The 17017-nt window shown below is 40.4% G+C and overlaps 1 protein-coding gene across 2 annotated transcripts in view; it reads left to right on the top strand.

The window, feature by feature from the left end:
• The window catches only part of DRC1 (dynein regulatory complex subunit 1), a 2270880-nt gene that overhangs the window by 1214930 nt on the left and 1038933 nt on the right, over nt 1-17017 (top strand). For both annotated transcript variants that reach the window (XM_044062852.1, XM_044062853.1), the window contains one exon: nt 8932-9098. In XM_044062852.1, coding sequence (XP_043918787.1) covers nt 8932-9098 — 167 coding nt within the window. The remainder of the gene's footprint in view (nt 1-8931; nt 9099-17017) is intronic.

The raw sequence follows: 17017 nt of genomic DNA, 5'->3' as shown, positions 1-17017 counted from the left end.
GTAGGTGATGCCCCTAGGTTTGTTGACAGAAATAACTTAACATTGAAGAGGGAATTATGCTACAGACCGTTTAGGAAGTCCAGTAGCATATCTATGAGATTTGGGACATTTCCTTGTAGGTCTTGTAAAGCTTGTAAGTACATGTCTCGAGCTAACACATTTGTACATCCCCTAACTGGTAAGAACTATGTTTTCAAGGTAAATGCTGATTGCAGGACAGCTAATTTAGTATACCTTGCTACTTGTAATGATTGCATGTCCTACTACGTAGGTAAAACCAATCAGAAATTGAAGGATGGAGTCCTACAGCATGTAGGGGACTTAAGTATGAGTTGTTTGAGTGACCTTTATGTTGTTGTTGTGTCTTTCAGCTTTTCCCGGTTAGGGGTCACCACAGCGGAACTCCGGTCCGCTAATGATTGGCAGTAGATTTTTACGTGCCGAGTTCCCAGCCCTGACGCACAACCTTCAACGAAGGTACGCCCATTCACGCATGTCTCCATGCAGAAGACGCTCTAGCTGAGAATCGAACCGGACAGCGTCTCACTGTGAGGTGACAACGCTACTGCAGCACCACCTAAACATGTTAAAGATTATAGTGGAAACTCTTTTAAGTTCACGGTGATAGAAGTTGTATTGGAGTCTGTTAGGGGTGGGGACATTGTCAACAGAACAGAATGTTTGGAGCTAAAATGGATTGCTACATTTCAGGCTCATAGAACACCTGGTTTAAACTACAATGTCCCTTTAAAGCCAGCATTGAAGTCGAGGCCATTACATCATTAATTGCCCCAGTTGTTAGGGTGGTTTCTTTTTAAATGTAGTTGTTGGTTTGTGAATACTGAGGATCTGATGAAGCATTTTTATGTGAAAGCGCTTATCCTGATTTTTATTAAATACAGTTTTATCCTGTCTCTTTGAATTTTTATGCTGCCTGCCTCGGTGTTTATATTGTGCTTTTCTGTTTTAATTTTATATTTATTTAGCACGGTTAAAGTTTTAGTCATTGGTGTTGGTTTGATATACAAAATAACAAAAGAACATGGAGCAAAGGATCATTTGTTGCTAAATAAAACCATAATAGAGAATTGTAAAAAGGGGAAGACTCTAAGTATGAAATAGATTGATTCTAAAAAAAATTTGACAGCATCTCACAGTCATAACTGAAAGAATGCTTATAGATTTACAAGAGCTCCCTGCATTGATAAATTACATTGCATCAAACATGAAACAGTGGCAAACAACTTTGCCGTTAAGCCATGACAAAGGGCAAATTATTATCAAAAATTCAAAGGGGGATATTCCAGGGTGATTCTCTGTCACCACTGCTGTTTTGTCTTGCCCTTATTCTGTTTACTTAACAGGTTAGGCCATGGTTAAAATTTGAGTCTGTTCTACATTTTGTGGATGACTTAGAATTGTACAGCTCATTAGTTGAGGAGTTTAAAGCACAACTACATGTGGGTAAAACATTTTCAGATTATATCTGAATGTCATTTGATCTTGATAAAATGTTCAAAAGCAATGTTCAAAGCCGGAAAGCTGCAGCACCAAGAAAATATCAATCTGGGGCAGGAATATGATATAAAGGAGCTTAAGTAGGAGGGAGTGTATAAATAGTGGGAACTGGTGAAGGATCGACAATAAAATATGAGCAAATACAAATAAAACTCCGTAAGTAATACTAAAGAATACTAAAACTAATAACTGAAAACTGCCTTGATGTCTAGGGATAAAGACCATGCTATAAATCAGTTTGCTGTTCCTGTTCTATCTTACAGTTTTTGGTTTGGTTGACTGGAATGTTCTTACCTCCTTGGGAGTTAACTCCATAAGGAAGAAGGTAGGTGCAAGGTGGGGTAGTATTTTGAAAGCTGGAATCTGAGAGAGTCTGTGTGAATCTAGTGGAGTCAGTTGAGCTGTGGAGGGGCAGGGCATAGTACAGGAGTGCTGATCATTGATTTAAAGCCTGTAATTTATTTATTGACATTTGTTGACCGGGAAAGTTCACTGGGCCAGGACACATTTTCAGTGGGGGCACAAGGAGAAAAGTTCCAAAAACAGTTACAGAAATTTTTAAATAACAAATAACATCAGCTTTAAATAGTATAGGCAAGATACAGGTGTTGAATATTACAGTTGAAGCATAGATATAATCCATATAATCTAATGTGCAAGTCTTTGAGTGCTTCAGTTTACAGATACAGGTGTTGAATATTACAATTGAAGCATAGATATAATCCATATAATCTAATGTGCAAGTCTTTGAGTACTTCAGTTTACACAGTCACATAAGAAAAATAAGAAATTATGTAGGTTAATTATACAGTTCAAAGGCTATTAGTAGAAGGAAAAAAAATCTTAAGAAGAGCAGATAGTTATCTGGTAAGTATATATGTACTTGTTGAGTGTTGCAGACAAGGCAGTTAAGGTGGTTAACCATGTAATTGCAGGAACAGATATGGTTATTGAGGCAGTGATCTCTCAGTGCTGATTTGAATGTTTTTATAGAGTCTAGCTGGGTAATAGAGGGAGGGAGAGCATTCCATAGTTTGGGAATAGGTTCATAGGTTGGTACTAGGCTATCAGCCCTAGGGCCAATACAAGCCTAGCCATAACAATTCCCTGGTTATTTCTTCCCACAATATTTACTTCCCTAGAACCTTGTCTAGCAGGGCGAATGATGTGATCCCGGGGTGAATTCCCTATCTCCCATCCAGTTGTCAAGGTTCCTTTTGAAGAGGGCCAAGGAGGTTCTCTTCTTGACGTATATGGGCAGTCTTTTCCAGAGGATGGGGAGTCTCTGGGTCAGGAACCTATCCCTCCTGCATGTTTTGTTCATTGTGATGGCAAGGTTTAGATCCCTGGAGCATGTGGCTCTGAGGGATTGGGATTTCTTTAAGTGGAGCATGTCCAACAGCTCAGGGTTTGACATGGCCTTGTATGTTAAGCAGAGATCACCACTGAGTAGACGATATGCCACAGAATATAGCTAGAGTTTTTTTTAGATAGTCAGCATAGGGCATCTGCTTTAGGCCTGTGATTCTTTTAGTGAGGTATTTGTGTGGCCTTTCCAGCTGTTGCAGATGTCTTGTGATGTACATACCAAATGGGGCATTGTACACTATAATGGGTCTAATGAGGGATGAGTACAATGGGACAATGACCTCCTTTTTCTGGATGAAAAGCCCTTAGTGATGAGGTGTGCCACGTAGAAGGATTTCCTGACTGTTGTGGTGATGTGGTTATCGAAGGTGAGACCACTGTCCACCTGTGTCCCTACATCTCTCATCACACTTTCGGTGTTTAGTGTACTGCCACCTATGTGGTAATTCTCCCAAAGGGGATAACTATACATTTCTTGGCATTAAGCTTGAGCCCATGGCTCTGGCACCAAGCATCTGTTTCTGTAAGGCCCTTTTGTAGAATATCCACATCATTTGAGAATTCAATAATGGCTCCCAGTTTGCAGTCATCTGCGAACTGTGTTAGCCAGAGTCCTTTAGTGTTGGCCTGTACTTCAAAGAAGTAGATTCCAAACAAGAGCGGTCCCAGGACTGAACCCTGAGGTACTCCACTTGTCACTTGTCTGGAGCTGGATTTGGAGTCTGCTATTTTTACAGTTTGGGTTCTGTCAGTAAGCCAGTTGGCAATCCATTGAGTGATGTAGGGATTTATGCCCAGCTTAGTAAGTTTATGTTTCCATAGTGGGAGATGGTATCGAAGGCCTTGACGAGGTCCAGATAGGGCTGTGTGGACCACCTTACCCTCGTCCACAGCTCTGAAGACTGATTCGAAGAAGACAATCAGATCAGGAGAAAAGATAGGCCCTTCATGCGCCCAAACTAGGTGGGGTCCAGTGTTTGAAGGTTGCCAATGTCTTTGTTTATAAGTTCCATGATAATGCGTTCTATGCCCTTGCAGATCAGGCTCGTCAAACTGATGGGACGGTAGTTCACAGGATCCAAGGTAGATCCCCTCTTGTGGAGTGGGATAACTGCAGCTGTGCACCACTCATTAGGCACAAAACCTGAGGTGAGGCTATGATTAAACATGACACTTAGGTGAGATGCCAGTTCATTTTGTAGTTCATGTAGTACACAGCCCAGGATGTTATCTGGTCCCATGGATGCTGTATTCTTAGCTTTGGAGAGTGTGGTTTGTACCTGTGTGGCCGTGATTACCAGAATTTGGCAATCTTTTGGTATTGAGATGGGCCCTTTAGGGGGTGAGAAGGGGGTGAAGTTGGCACTAAATCGATCTGCCAGGATATTGGCAATATTGTTGGGATCAGTATATTTAATGCCATTCTGTTGTAACTCAGAGCAGATCTGAGCATTGCCATTTAAATTCTTGACATAACTGTAGAATGCCTTGTGGTTGTCTTTGGAATCTTTGGCAATTTTATTTTCATAACTAGCTTTGGAGGATTTTATGAGGGATCTTAGCTTCGTACTGAGGCTGGTAAGGGAGTTTTTTGCATCATGGGATTTTCCTCTTTTCTGCAACAGTTTCTTCCTTTTGTTGTTTAGTTTGTTTATGACAGGGGAACACCAGATTGGCTTCCTTTTTTTGGAGGAGAGTGTCTTGGTTCTATTTGGGATGGCACGATTCATGCACGAGTGGATGTGCTCGTACAGTGCCTTAGTGTAGGATTCAGCAGTTGAACTTTCAGCTCCCTTCTGCATGGGTATCATGCAGTTTGTCACTTCTGACTTGAGTAGCATGAAGTTGGCTTTGGAGAAGTTTTTACTGAGGTTTCCTTACTGGGGGATGTGATGTGGATGTCTAAGATGATTAGCTTATGGTCAGACCTGACCAATGAGGGAGTGACCACTGGTGTTGAAGCATCTATCTCCCATGTTGGTAATGACCAGGTCTAGGATATTGGAGCCCCTGATGGGACAATAGAGTAGTTGATCCAGGGCGTTGAAATTTATCAATTCCAAGAACCGTTGGGAAAGGTGTTGGTACCCGAATAGTTTTCCCAGTTAATGGCAGGGTAGTTGAAATCACCCAGTATTAGGGCGTTTTAGCTTAATATTTTCTAGTATGTTTAGAAAGGTGTAGTGAGAATCTTGGGGCATGGTGGGGGATCTGTCGCAAAGTACAATTTGGATTGCAGTCTTACCTAGTGTTAGTTGCACCTGGAGAATTTCAGATGCATTGTGTTGGGCAACTAGCCTGGAGGTGTGAATATCCTTGGTGAATATGGACACCCTCCACCTTTAATGTTTTGGTCTTGGTTTGGTGGCCGAAAGGTGTGGTAGGAGTTGTTGCCTGGTATTGCAGGGGTGCTCTCTAGAGCCTTGAACCAGGTCTCAGTTACTGCACAGATATCAACGTTCTCCATTTTTAGGAGTGCCTCAAGAGAGGGCATTTTGAGGTTTAGACTTCTAGCAATGAGTAGCATTACCTTCAGATTTTGCATGCTTGTATCTGTTACAGTGGTGGTTTTGTCCTTTGAACCTTGCCTAAAAAAGGCACTATAGGGGTGGCAAGAGCTTTAGCCAGTAACCTGAATCCCAGGGGTGACAGGTGCAGACCATCTCTGGCAAAGCATCATGGTTTGTCGATCATGTCGTCCCAGGCAGACAGATACTAGATCCCCTTTGAATGACACCAGATGCTTAGCCAGTTGTTGAAGTCACTCATTTTGTCCTTATACTGTGGTATCATTCTGGGCGAAGGCAGGATGCTGCTCAGGGCTAGGGTCATACCTGCCTGGACCACATGATCCGAGAGCTCTTCCATGTCTCTCCATGTAGATGACATACTTTTTGGCATAGTTGCGAAGTTGCTATTATTTGAGTTCATTTTGTGGGGTTTTATTTCTATGCCATTCTTTCCAGGCGTTATCCGTAAAAGTAAGTGTTTAGTATGTTTTGTTAGCCAAGTGGCATGGTTAAGCTTTGTTCTTTTGGTACATGTAGGGGTGAGACTTTTAAGAGTATCAAGAAAGACTTGGTTAAAATAGTTAAATGAGTCGTGTAGTGGGGGTGTCATGATTGAGTACCAGTTGTGGGTTTTTATAGTGTCTAGAAATATCTGTTGATTGAAATGGATGAGATTCCTAGATGTTCTTGGACAATGCAATCTGCTTACTTGCACTTTGGTTCTATGGGTATAAGGAGGAAGATGGTCACTAAACGTATTAGGAAGGGTTCTGGCTTTGGCATATTTTTGAGGGTGTGAGACGAGTGTCCATTCTAGGGTTGACTCATTTTGTTTATTTACAATACGTATGGGGTCTGTGATGAGTTGAGTAAACTTGTGCAAATTTATACTATTTGATGGAGAGCTGGAAATGCGGAATTGCCAGTTTATATTGGTATCACCAAGAATGATGGTTTCATTAGATATGTTAAGGGTAGTCCAGGACAGTAGATCTTCAATTGTATGTGTATTCCGACCTGGGGGAATGTAAAGTACAGCAATGCATAATTGTTTTCTATTGTTTATCTGTAGATTTGCTAGTAATAATTCCATGTTTGCAAATGTTAGAATAGGTTTGAGAAATGGAGTAATAACTAAAGTATCGTGGTAGATTAATGCAACGCCTCCACCTTTTTTGTGGAGCTGGTCCTTTCTAAGGATGTTATATCCTAGGGGATTATTTCGGTATTTGATATATGTGGATTGAACTAGGTTTTGGTGACTGCTACAATATCTGAGGAGTAGTGAGAGAGCCAGGCATGGAATTCTGTGGTTTTGTTAAAAATACCACATACATTGATGGTACTGGAAGAAAGGTTGTAGGTTGAAAAGTTACTTGGACCTGGATTGGGGTGAATGTCACCACATTGGGAGGGGGTCTGATAGTGATATGTAAGCATGAACAGATGCTGGGTTAATGAGAGTGGCCTAAGGAGGGAGTCATAAGTTAATTTTAATTTGTGACAACAAAAAAATTTAATTTAGGTAGATGACATGTATAGTTGTTGAATAAGGAAGGTGAGATATTGTAGGTGGGGAATTGTATATAGCATGGATGGAGGTGGTATGGAATAGAAAGAAAAGGGTGGTTGTAAGGGTAATCATGGCAGTACAGAGTTTTAAGGTCTAGAACATGTTAAGAAAATGATAGTGGTACTCTAGAAATGGAGTGGGAGGTAGTTTCTGGAAAGGAGGGAGGTTGTGTAGATAGTGAACTAAATTGGGATCTAGATGTTTATTTGGGAGTGGAGTAAAGGGAGGATATTGGAGAGAGTGTGGGGGCCTGTATTGGGAGTTAGAGAGGAAGGGGAGGGGCTTACAGAAAGTATAAATGTAATTGAATAGGTTTTGGGTGGAAATGAGGGTTGGGTAGGGGAGCGGAGTGAGCCCGGAGTGGGTAGCACCCAGTCCCAGAAAAGGCAGAAGTAGCTAAAAAAAAAACTGTCTCCAAATTCAGTGGCAAAGGTAAGTAAAATAATAGCCAAAAAATAACTGAATGTTGACTAGGTGGGGGATCAAAAGCCGAGGATAGTGAGAGCAGCCAAGAGAACAGGGAAAGTTAGCAACACGGTACCCTTGTTCTAGAAGAGAATTAGCTTAATGTGAAGCATAGATCTAAAATATAACTTAGTTTAGATATTATAGGGGTATTTATAGAGATAAAGTAGTTTGGGAGGGCTGACAAGGCACTTGTAGAAGGATTAAGTTAGTTAGAAGTAGATGGGAGAGAAGACTAATTCCCTGTGGGTTGGGGCAGGACTAGACAAACTAATTGTTATTGGTGACCGAGGAAACTCTAGCAGTGTGCTCTCAAAGTTTAGACAGGAGTTCAGTGGTTATTTAGTAGGGAATTCTGACACATACATTAGTTTATATTGTAATTGTCCTTGTTTTTTTTGTCCCCTAGTTGTGGAGGTGAACCTGATTCGCTTTAGAGGCAGGACAGAGCTCTGGAGGGTTGGCTTTAGTACAACTTCAAAAGTTAGGGAACTGGAGTAAAATAGACATACGGAGTGAAAGACAATCCTGCTAAAAACATAAATATTGATGCCTAAAATGCAGGATTTACATGCAACCTTGTGAACTGTAAAGTTTGTTCAGTTCATAGGGTTGTTTAAGCTAGAATGTGAAGGGAATCCAAATGGGCTTCTGAGAGATGGAATACCCCTTAGAATAGCTTAGATGCACTGAAAAGTCACTTCAGAGATCAGGTATGGGGAACAGGTGAATATCGAACTGTGGCTGTATATCACTAGAGGATGATTAAAGAATACAGTGAAAAGTGGTGCTTCTATTACAGCACATTCTAGTTTGAATATTTTAAAATTTTAGGCTTTGGCTAATAAGTTTGACCTTAATAAGTATATTCATTTTGCCTCTGAGAGATGGGAGATCCGTTAGGGTAGCTTGGGGGCACTGATAAGTCATAGGCAGATCAGGTATTGGGAACAGGTGAATATCAGAAAGCAGATCTATATCACTAGAGAGCAGTTAAATAATTCAGTAAAAAGTGGTACCTCTGTTATACTAGCAGGAGTGTGGTTCATAATCCTTATATCTTATAGCAACACACTATCATTCTTTAATGATATGCTTGTGATGGGGTTATTGAGCTGAACTGTGTAAATCAAGAAGATGCTCTGATGTTGTATAGTACTGTATAGCCTGGACGATTATGTTTTGGACTAACAGTGAATCAGGAGCTTGCATGAGTTTACCTTTGCCTTAAACATGAAGTAAATTATGCTACACAAGAAAACAAAGGAAAAGAAGACATTTATGATCTTCCTTGATTGTCAGGATGAGATTGCTAGCATTCCATGTGAGTTGAAAATTAGATGGAAATGTCACAATCAAAGGTTTGAGTGTGAAACAGTGACGATGCCCTGTGGGTAAAACAAACTATTGAGGAAAACAGTCTACATGCTTTTCAGAGTTTATAGGTAGTCCTTTTATTTTTAACGGTTTTTATTTTTTTGTATTTGCTTCAAACAGCAAGTCAGGTTGTTGTTGAGGATAGCAAGACTCATTCATATCAAACTTCAGCAAGTCAACAAATAAAGGGGAAAATGGACTCTGAAGACTCAGGACATCGCTCTGATTCCTCTACTGTTTCAAGACCTACCCTTAAAATGTTATTGGAGCTCCTCTGTGATGAGTCAGTAAGTAAGGCTGCTGATCTTTTTGCTCATTTTAGTCTATTTACTTTGGAGATTTTGTAAATGTGCGGATTCTTTAACTGTCTGATTTATTTACTTAATTCGTTAACCTGCTAGTTCCACATGGCTTAGTCCCTATTACATGGATATCCAAGGTGAGATCTCCATTACATAATAAATTAACATGTAGAATTTCAGTATGGTATTATTGGAGTAATAATTTTGATTTTCATGATAAAAATTGACAGCAGAAATAAGAGTCTGTTCCTGTGTGGAAATATTAATTACCAGCTAGTCATTAGTGTGACTGGTAGATGTTACACAGAGGATTATGAGGAATCTTTGATCATAACCAGTTTGTGTGTTCAGGACCTTGAGAACACATAAGCTAATACATAACAAACAAGCCCTAGGTGTGGCTGTGGTAGTGACACTAAGTGTTTTGAAAGCTGTAGCTTTAACACACTACCACCACCTCAAAGAAAGTGGCCATGACAGCACAACAGCAGGGAGCCATGAAATACTTTATTTTGACTTCAAAACTTCATCCAGACTTTTTTTAAACTTAACAAAAAAAGGTTTAAGTGTTTAAATGACTTTCTGCCACTCCTCTTCTGTGGTGGCTGCTGACCACTGTTAATGCACTAATACAGAACAAGAGCTTAACAGTGGTGAGGGGTGCTTAATAAAAGCTTGTTTTATTTGTTCACTTAGTTTACTATTTATTTACATGTTTGTTGACTGAGGTAATATATTGATCCAAAGAAGACCCATTTCAGCCCAGCCCTGGAGTTGCACAACATAATTGAAGGAAGGTACAGTTGTTTAGGACATACAGATTAAAAAAAAAATACAGTGCAGGTTACAGTTGTCTATATTCAGTAGAAGATGGGACTTTCATGTATCCAGTATAGTACCGTGCAGATATGAGAAGTTATTAACAAGACTTTTTTTTCTATGATTTTGGGGCACAGTCACAGCACTCCATGCATTATATTGCATTTAACACTTGCTGATTTGATCACATATAGCTGTTGTTAATATAGAGATGCAGACTTATGCTATTATACAGAAGTGATGTATAGATAATGTGTAAAGCAGTGCATATTAAGATGGTTGAAGAAGTTGTTTACCTGTAGTTTCCCATAAGACTAAAAAGCAGAAGAATGGAAATAAAACATTTTCCATAATGCCTTCAATACTTTCTGCTCTGTGGTTGTAAATCATTTTCACATTTGTCAGATTAGGTAACTAGATTAGCTATGAGCAGACATACTGCATTGATCATACGCTGCACTGAAGTAGGGTAGAAATAAAATGTTAGGAGGAGGAGTAGGCATTAAAGCGACAAACATTACAGTTATTAATTATGTTGTTTATCTTACACCCTTAACAGAAGTGAAAGGAGGGGAGTGATAAATACATGGAATCATTGAGAAGGGAGAAGCAAGGATAGGTTTGTAGATTGACAACTGCAGTTTTATTCATAATAATACTTTAGGGATAGTCACTGCAACAGTAAATTTTCCACTGCAGACACTGACTGATTTCATGTTGTTGGTGTTGACATGCAGTGGTGAGGAGCTCCCTTATAAATAGTGTCATTTCTTCAGCAATTACAAAATTGGCGGAGTCCCTTCTGCTACTTACATGCCCTTTCTAAAAGATGACCACTTGATCTCTCCTCATATATAATAGGTGCATATACTGACTTTGCATCTTGTAGAATTTTGCAAAGAATGACAATCCCCTCTAACTGGATGAACCTTTTCTCCCAAAATTCTAGTAATCTTGAGTGCCCTGGTAACCCTTTTCTTTTATTTCCGTTACTCTACTGGACAAAATAGGTTTATTAAATTCATCCCCCTAGTGGACATTCAGTCACAGACAGACTTAATTTTTAGTTTCTAAAGGCATGCATCATGTTTGTTGGCATCTTCCTCAGAGCATCATAAGTTTGTCTTTCTCTCCAAGTGCCTTTCCAGGATTTTGCAAATCCTTTACTTTTATGGTCATTACAAAATTATACCTGTGATGCTTCCTGTCTCTCTCTTGCTCGCAGCTAGGGTGGGACAAAGTGACAACTGCACTGGGCATAAGCTATTAGAAGGGTGCAGTCAGCACTGTAAAAGGTGCAGCTTGATCTCTGCAAGCAACCTTTGTAATTATTTATGCAGTTTGCAGTTGTGATCTTAGCTGCTTAAATGCCATTCTGTGAGTGGTACAGTTTATATTAGGGTGTACAACTGCCAACTGGTACTTGCAAGCCTGCAAACACTATCTGTAGTTATTTAAGCAGCCATAATTGAGATTGTTGTTGCTGTAATGACTCCAGGGATTGCCAGCAGTGTACTGTTAGGAACTGCAGCAAGGAGCTAATTTAGTTCTTGGCTACAGTTTGTGAATGGCAGTTCAGTGTAACTGTCTTTTTTTCTCCTTGGTCCTCAGCCTCCGAAGACTTTTTTTCCCTTACGTCCTCAACTCTGGTTGGGGGATGCAGATTGGGGCATTACCCCGGTTTTTCACTTGACCTAGCTACAACACTGTCTGTATACTTTTTGAAAATGTTATTGCTATTCAACAGTCTACCTGTCTCTCTCTGCATAATCTCCTTTGTTCCTGCCAGCACTAGTTTAGACATAACCATACCATTATATTCTTTACTGATAAACTGTGTTCATATATGGGGAAAGGTGCTGTTTACGGGCAACATTCATTCATCTTAATAAGGTTTTCAATTCTGTCTCCCACCCCTCCTTTTAAATGAAAACAATGCTCACAGTATGCATCCTATCGGTGCAAACTGGCTAAACTGTTACCTGGTAAATTTAGTTGCAGGGCCTTCTATCAACCCCTTTGAGGATATGCATAGGAGTTTCACCAGCCATATACTGGGATGCCTACTATACACCATATTTTTGAAAATTGGCCTCACTTCCACTGACTGGGAGAACATCTCTTGCTACAGTGATGAGAGTTATCAGGTCATATTCCTCCCCAGAAGTCATAAAAGCTAAAATTTAGAATTTTCTCCTCTTTGGTAAAAGCCAGGTATTTGAGGAATGCTGTGCTGTTCAGATCCATGAGTAGAACTGCTAATGTCCTTCCAGATCACTGTTGCAGTTTTCTTCACTAAAGGGGGGATCCCCTGCCTAGAATAGCCCAACGTATATATTAAGGCTAAGTTGATGGATGCTCCCCTTGATAATAGAACTCTCTATTGGTTTTGCAGTTGCTGAGCTCTCTAAGTCCCTGCAAGAAAAGGGCAAGGCCTTGCAGGAACCGAAACATATTTTTGTTTCCTCTATTCCTAAATTTCAGTTGTTATCCTTCTAAGCCTGCCTTTGTGCATTGACAGTTTTGACCTCCTCCCAAAAATAAAAAGAGTTCTAGAAAGGCTTCTCCTGCTAAGTCTACTCAGATGCCTCCTTTTCCAGACAAGCCAGGTTCTGACTATCTGCTTCCCTCCATCCTAAGTCAGGTTCCTTTACTTTTCATCTTTCCCTGTCTCTTCCCAGCTAGTAAAAGATCACTCAGGATTCTTGGGTTCTGTTCATCATCCATCAGGGATACTTCATGGTATGGAAATCCCTTCCTCTTTTTCTGAGCATTTCCCATCCTGCTCAGGAACAGTGACTGTTTGTTTTTTCTGGATGTACTTCAGGGCCTTTTGTCTCAAGGCACCATCCAAGCAGTTTCTGCTTCTCAGAAGGGGGAGGGTTTTTTTTCCAGAATGTTTTTGTTTCCCAGGAAAGAAGGCACCTGGAGGCCCATTCCTGATCTTTCTCAGCTCAACACCTTTCTGAAGATCCCGTCCTTCTGGATGCTGTCCAATCAGACTCTATTTTCTCTTCTTTTTCCTCAGGCTTTTCTGGTCTCTCTGGAACTCAGAGATCCCTATTAATCCCCATTTCAGGAAATATTTGCATTTCTCTGTTTCTTCCTTGTATTTTCAGTTCTCTGCTTTGCCCTTTGGCCTCTCTACTGCTTCAAGGGTTTTCACCAAATGCCTCACTCTTGTGATTGCCTTTTGCTGGTTGTGGGGGATACATATCTTTCCTTACCTGGACAACTTGCTCATTCAGGCTTCCTCCCCAGAGACCTTGCTTCAGCGCCTTCACTATTCTCCTTCACTCTTACAAAACCTAGAGTTTATGACAGATGTCCAAAAATTCTTCCTAATGTCTTCTGAGGATCATTTTTTTGTCGGTTGCAAGCTCCAGACCATTCCTATGACGACTTCCCTGCCACCACCCAAGGCTCTTGCTCTAATTGCCTTTTTTTTCAATCCCTTCTTTCTCAGGTCTCACTTACAGCCAGAGAATTTCTAAGGGCTCTGGGATTCATGGCTTCCATCATTCCTCTGCTACCTCTAGTCATACCCCATATGAGGAAGCTACAGTAGTTTCTAAAGTCAATATGGCTGTAACACTGTCATCCTTTAGACTTCCTATTCCCTCTTCTTCCTTGCCTTAAAATAGAGCTTCAGTGGTGGATTCATCAGCTGTCTCTTAATCCAGGGCTTCTATTCAGCCCCCAGTCCCACTCAGGAACTTTTGTCAGATGCTTCAGGTGCAGGGCGGGGTGCTTTTCTTCTGGTCCTCTAAAGGTTCAGGGTCTTTGGCCCATTCATCCTAGGGCAGACCTTATCAACATCAAGGAGATGAGAGTTCTGCTTCATGCTCTTCAGACATTTTGTATTCTTTTCCTTCCAGGACCTCTCAAAATCTTTACAGACAATACCACAGTGGTTTGGTACATTAACAAGCAAGGGAGAGGACACAGTCCTACCTTCTGTGTGGACTAGCTCTTTAAGTTTGGGACCTGGCTGTCCAATATCAGGTGATGCTTCAGGCTGTTTATATTTGTTCATAACAAAACAATGTAGCAGATTCTCTGAGCAGGTCCATAATACAGGCTTGTGAGTGAATGCTTCACAGGGATGTGATTTTGGACGTTGTCCACCAGTGGGGTACTCCTCAGGTAGATCTTTTTGCCTCCCAACCATTGGGGTACTCCTCAGATAGATATTTTTGCCTCCCCTCTGAACAGACAACTTTCTCTTTTTTTGCACCAGAGTCCCAAGTCCTGTGGTATGGAAGGTGGACACCCTGTCTTTTTCTTGGAAAGGAATGTTTCTCTACTCCTTCCCTCCCTTTCCTCTCATACTGAGTGTCCTACTGAAGATAGAGCAAGAGTCCTTCAGAGTCTTTTGGCCAAAACAGCTTTGGCTCCCTCTTTGTCTGCACCTAGCCAAGGGCAGTCATCACAAGTTACCTCACAGGGTGGACCTGCTCACATAAGACAGGGGGTCTCTCATCCATCCTTGTCCACTCTTCAACTAACACTGTGGGTGATAAGGTTTTGATCCATTTTAGGCACCTTTTTTCTGAGAACGTGCTTTGGATTTGGCAGGAGGCCAAGAAACTCACTACCATGAAATCCTGTGTATTCAGATGGAAAAGATTTTCTGTCTGGTTCTCTGCCTGTAGCAAGGATCCACTTTCTGAAGAGATTCCTCTAGTTCTTTCATATTAGTGTGATTTGCTACATGCTGGGTTGATGTATTCTTCAGTTAATGCTCACCTTTCAGCTATTTCTGCTTGTCTACCTTTGCATTCTCCTCTGGTCTGTAGGCTTGAGGTTAAACAATTTCTTAAAGACATCCTTAATATTAGAGCCCCCAGGAAACCTGTTCCTCCTTCCAGGGACTTTAATTTTGTTCTTGAAAAATTGACTTGGGTTCCTTTTGAGCCTGCAGCTTCAGCTTCCTTGCAGCATTGTGTGTGGGAGACTGTTCTTTTGGTCTTTACTTCAGCTAAGAAAGTGTCTGAGCTTCAGGTTTTTATGGCTGTTCCTCTTTTTTTAGTTTTTCATAAGGAACAGGGTGTCTCTTTGCACTAATCCTTCTTTTATACCCAGGGTTGTTATTAAATTATCTGTTAATCAATCTATCAATTTGCCCACATTTCTTTCCTTCTCTGCAATCTGCTAGTGAGAAGTTTCTTCACACCTTGGACTTACATAGGCAGATCAGATATTATTTAGATGAGACTAAAACAATTCACAAATCTGAGCAGCTTTTTATTTCTTTTCTTCCTAGATCTTTAGGTTTGACTGTTTCTAAGCAAACCATGTCTTCTAAGGCCATTTCCTTTTGTTACCCCTTTCATGGAAAAAGTCTTTCTGCCTTAGTAAAAGCTCATTCTAACAGGTTTGTGGCTTCCTTTGGTGTTTTTTGAGGCTGCTACTTGTACTTATGTCCATACCATTGCTAAGCATTACAAATTGGATGTTGTTTCCAGAGCAAGAGCTGGCTTTGCCAGAGGTGTCCTGCATGGGTTTCTTGAGAGCTCTTCTGGGCCTTCCTCCTCCCAGGTTTCCTCTTGAGCTTTTGTATTCTCTGTTTAGTGAAGAATACTGCAAAAGTGATATGGAAGAACATAGTAGCGTTGTGTAAAATCTTACTATTAGATGTCCGTCTCTTAACTGTTGCAGTTTTTGTTCCCTTCCTCTTCCCCCTTTTTCTCCTGTCCTTTTTTCCTTCTGGATACACATGTTCTCCTTCTCTCATTGGACTGTTGTTTCTCAGTTCTGAGGTATGTACATCACCTTTATGCCCTACAGGGAGCATAGGTGTGACGTCCTTAAATTCTAAGGCTTTGGTATACTGGCCGGACATTGGTCTTTCCTAGGCAGGGGATCCCTTTAGTGAAGAATACTTCAACAGTGAAGAGCAATACATCTACTGTTATGGAAAGATTTTACACAACTGTACTTTGTTAACGTAAGCTGAAAGAATGTATCACATCCTGGTACCACCTTAAAAACTGTTAAAGCCTACATATTGCTTGGCAGAATAATGAAGGTATGTAATATTATCGATGAACTATATTAACAATGCGCAAAATAAAATTTCAACACTGATCAACAGGTGCTGTCAGGTCAGCAGTTTACTCATTAGAAAAACCTGCCTTGTCCTTAGGAACATAGCCATTCTTTCCTATCTTAGAATATGACCTCTCACTACTTTAAATTAAACCAACAAAGCAGTTCTTCAGACTTTATTTGCTGCTGCTTGTTTCAGATTCCCAGTGACAACATCACTGTCAGGTCCTGGCCAGTGCCAGCTGTCCACCGGTTGTCCACAGTGGTACTTTCATTATAGCACCATTAATCTACATTTTTAATCTAAATTAGTGTATCTTGCTTAGGTCTTCCCTCGCTGACCATCTACCATTCAGATTCCTCTGCACAAGCAACCAAAACTGAGACACTCTTTATTTTTCCAAAATATCCAAACTACTAGTCACAGGACCTTCTTACTGGTAGCCACTTCTACCTAGAACAGTAGCTCAGAAGCATTCCCAGCCTTGTCAGTATTTTAACATTTAAGAAGTTAAAGTCCTACTACCTAATCTCATCAGAGGCTGTACAAACTCTGTAGACAAATAGCCCTTCTTTTATGTAACTAATTAAATACATAATCTTTTTTATTTAAAAAGTAAAGTACCATGTGTACATGTGACCAATATAAATTGATAAAACAAAAGCAGAAGTGTTTAAAGATAGTACTGCAGTTATACAGACCCATAGTTTAGAATCTTTTAAGTTAAAAATACATTTACAGTAATTGAAAATAAAACTAAAATATTCCTCACAGTTGTATCATTATCCAAGTAAAAAATCAAAGTTTAGTATGCATGTGAAAAGAGGTAGTGTTAGAAGTTTCTCTAGAGAGCAGTCAGTGAAAAAACCCCTTTCAGAATAAGTATATTGGTATAATAGCATAACATTATTAATGTAATTCTTTTCCCAAGTCATTTTTATAGTTATCGGCCATCAGCCTCTCCTAGGTCTTGAGTCTCTTCATTTTTGAACAGAAGAGGGGGCCATACCTGCATTGAAAAAGAGATGAATTG

This window comes from Protopterus annectens, chromosome 2.part1, assembly GCF_019279795.1.
Source record: "Protopterus annectens isolate FY-2018-M chromosome 2.part1, PAN1.0, whole genome shotgun sequence".
NCBI lineage: Eukaryota > Metazoa > Chordata > Ceratodontiformes > Protopteridae > Protopterus > Protopterus annectens.
The sequence above is the reverse complement of the archived record's forward strand: the minus strand, read 5'-3'. Positions and strand labels throughout refer to the sequence as shown.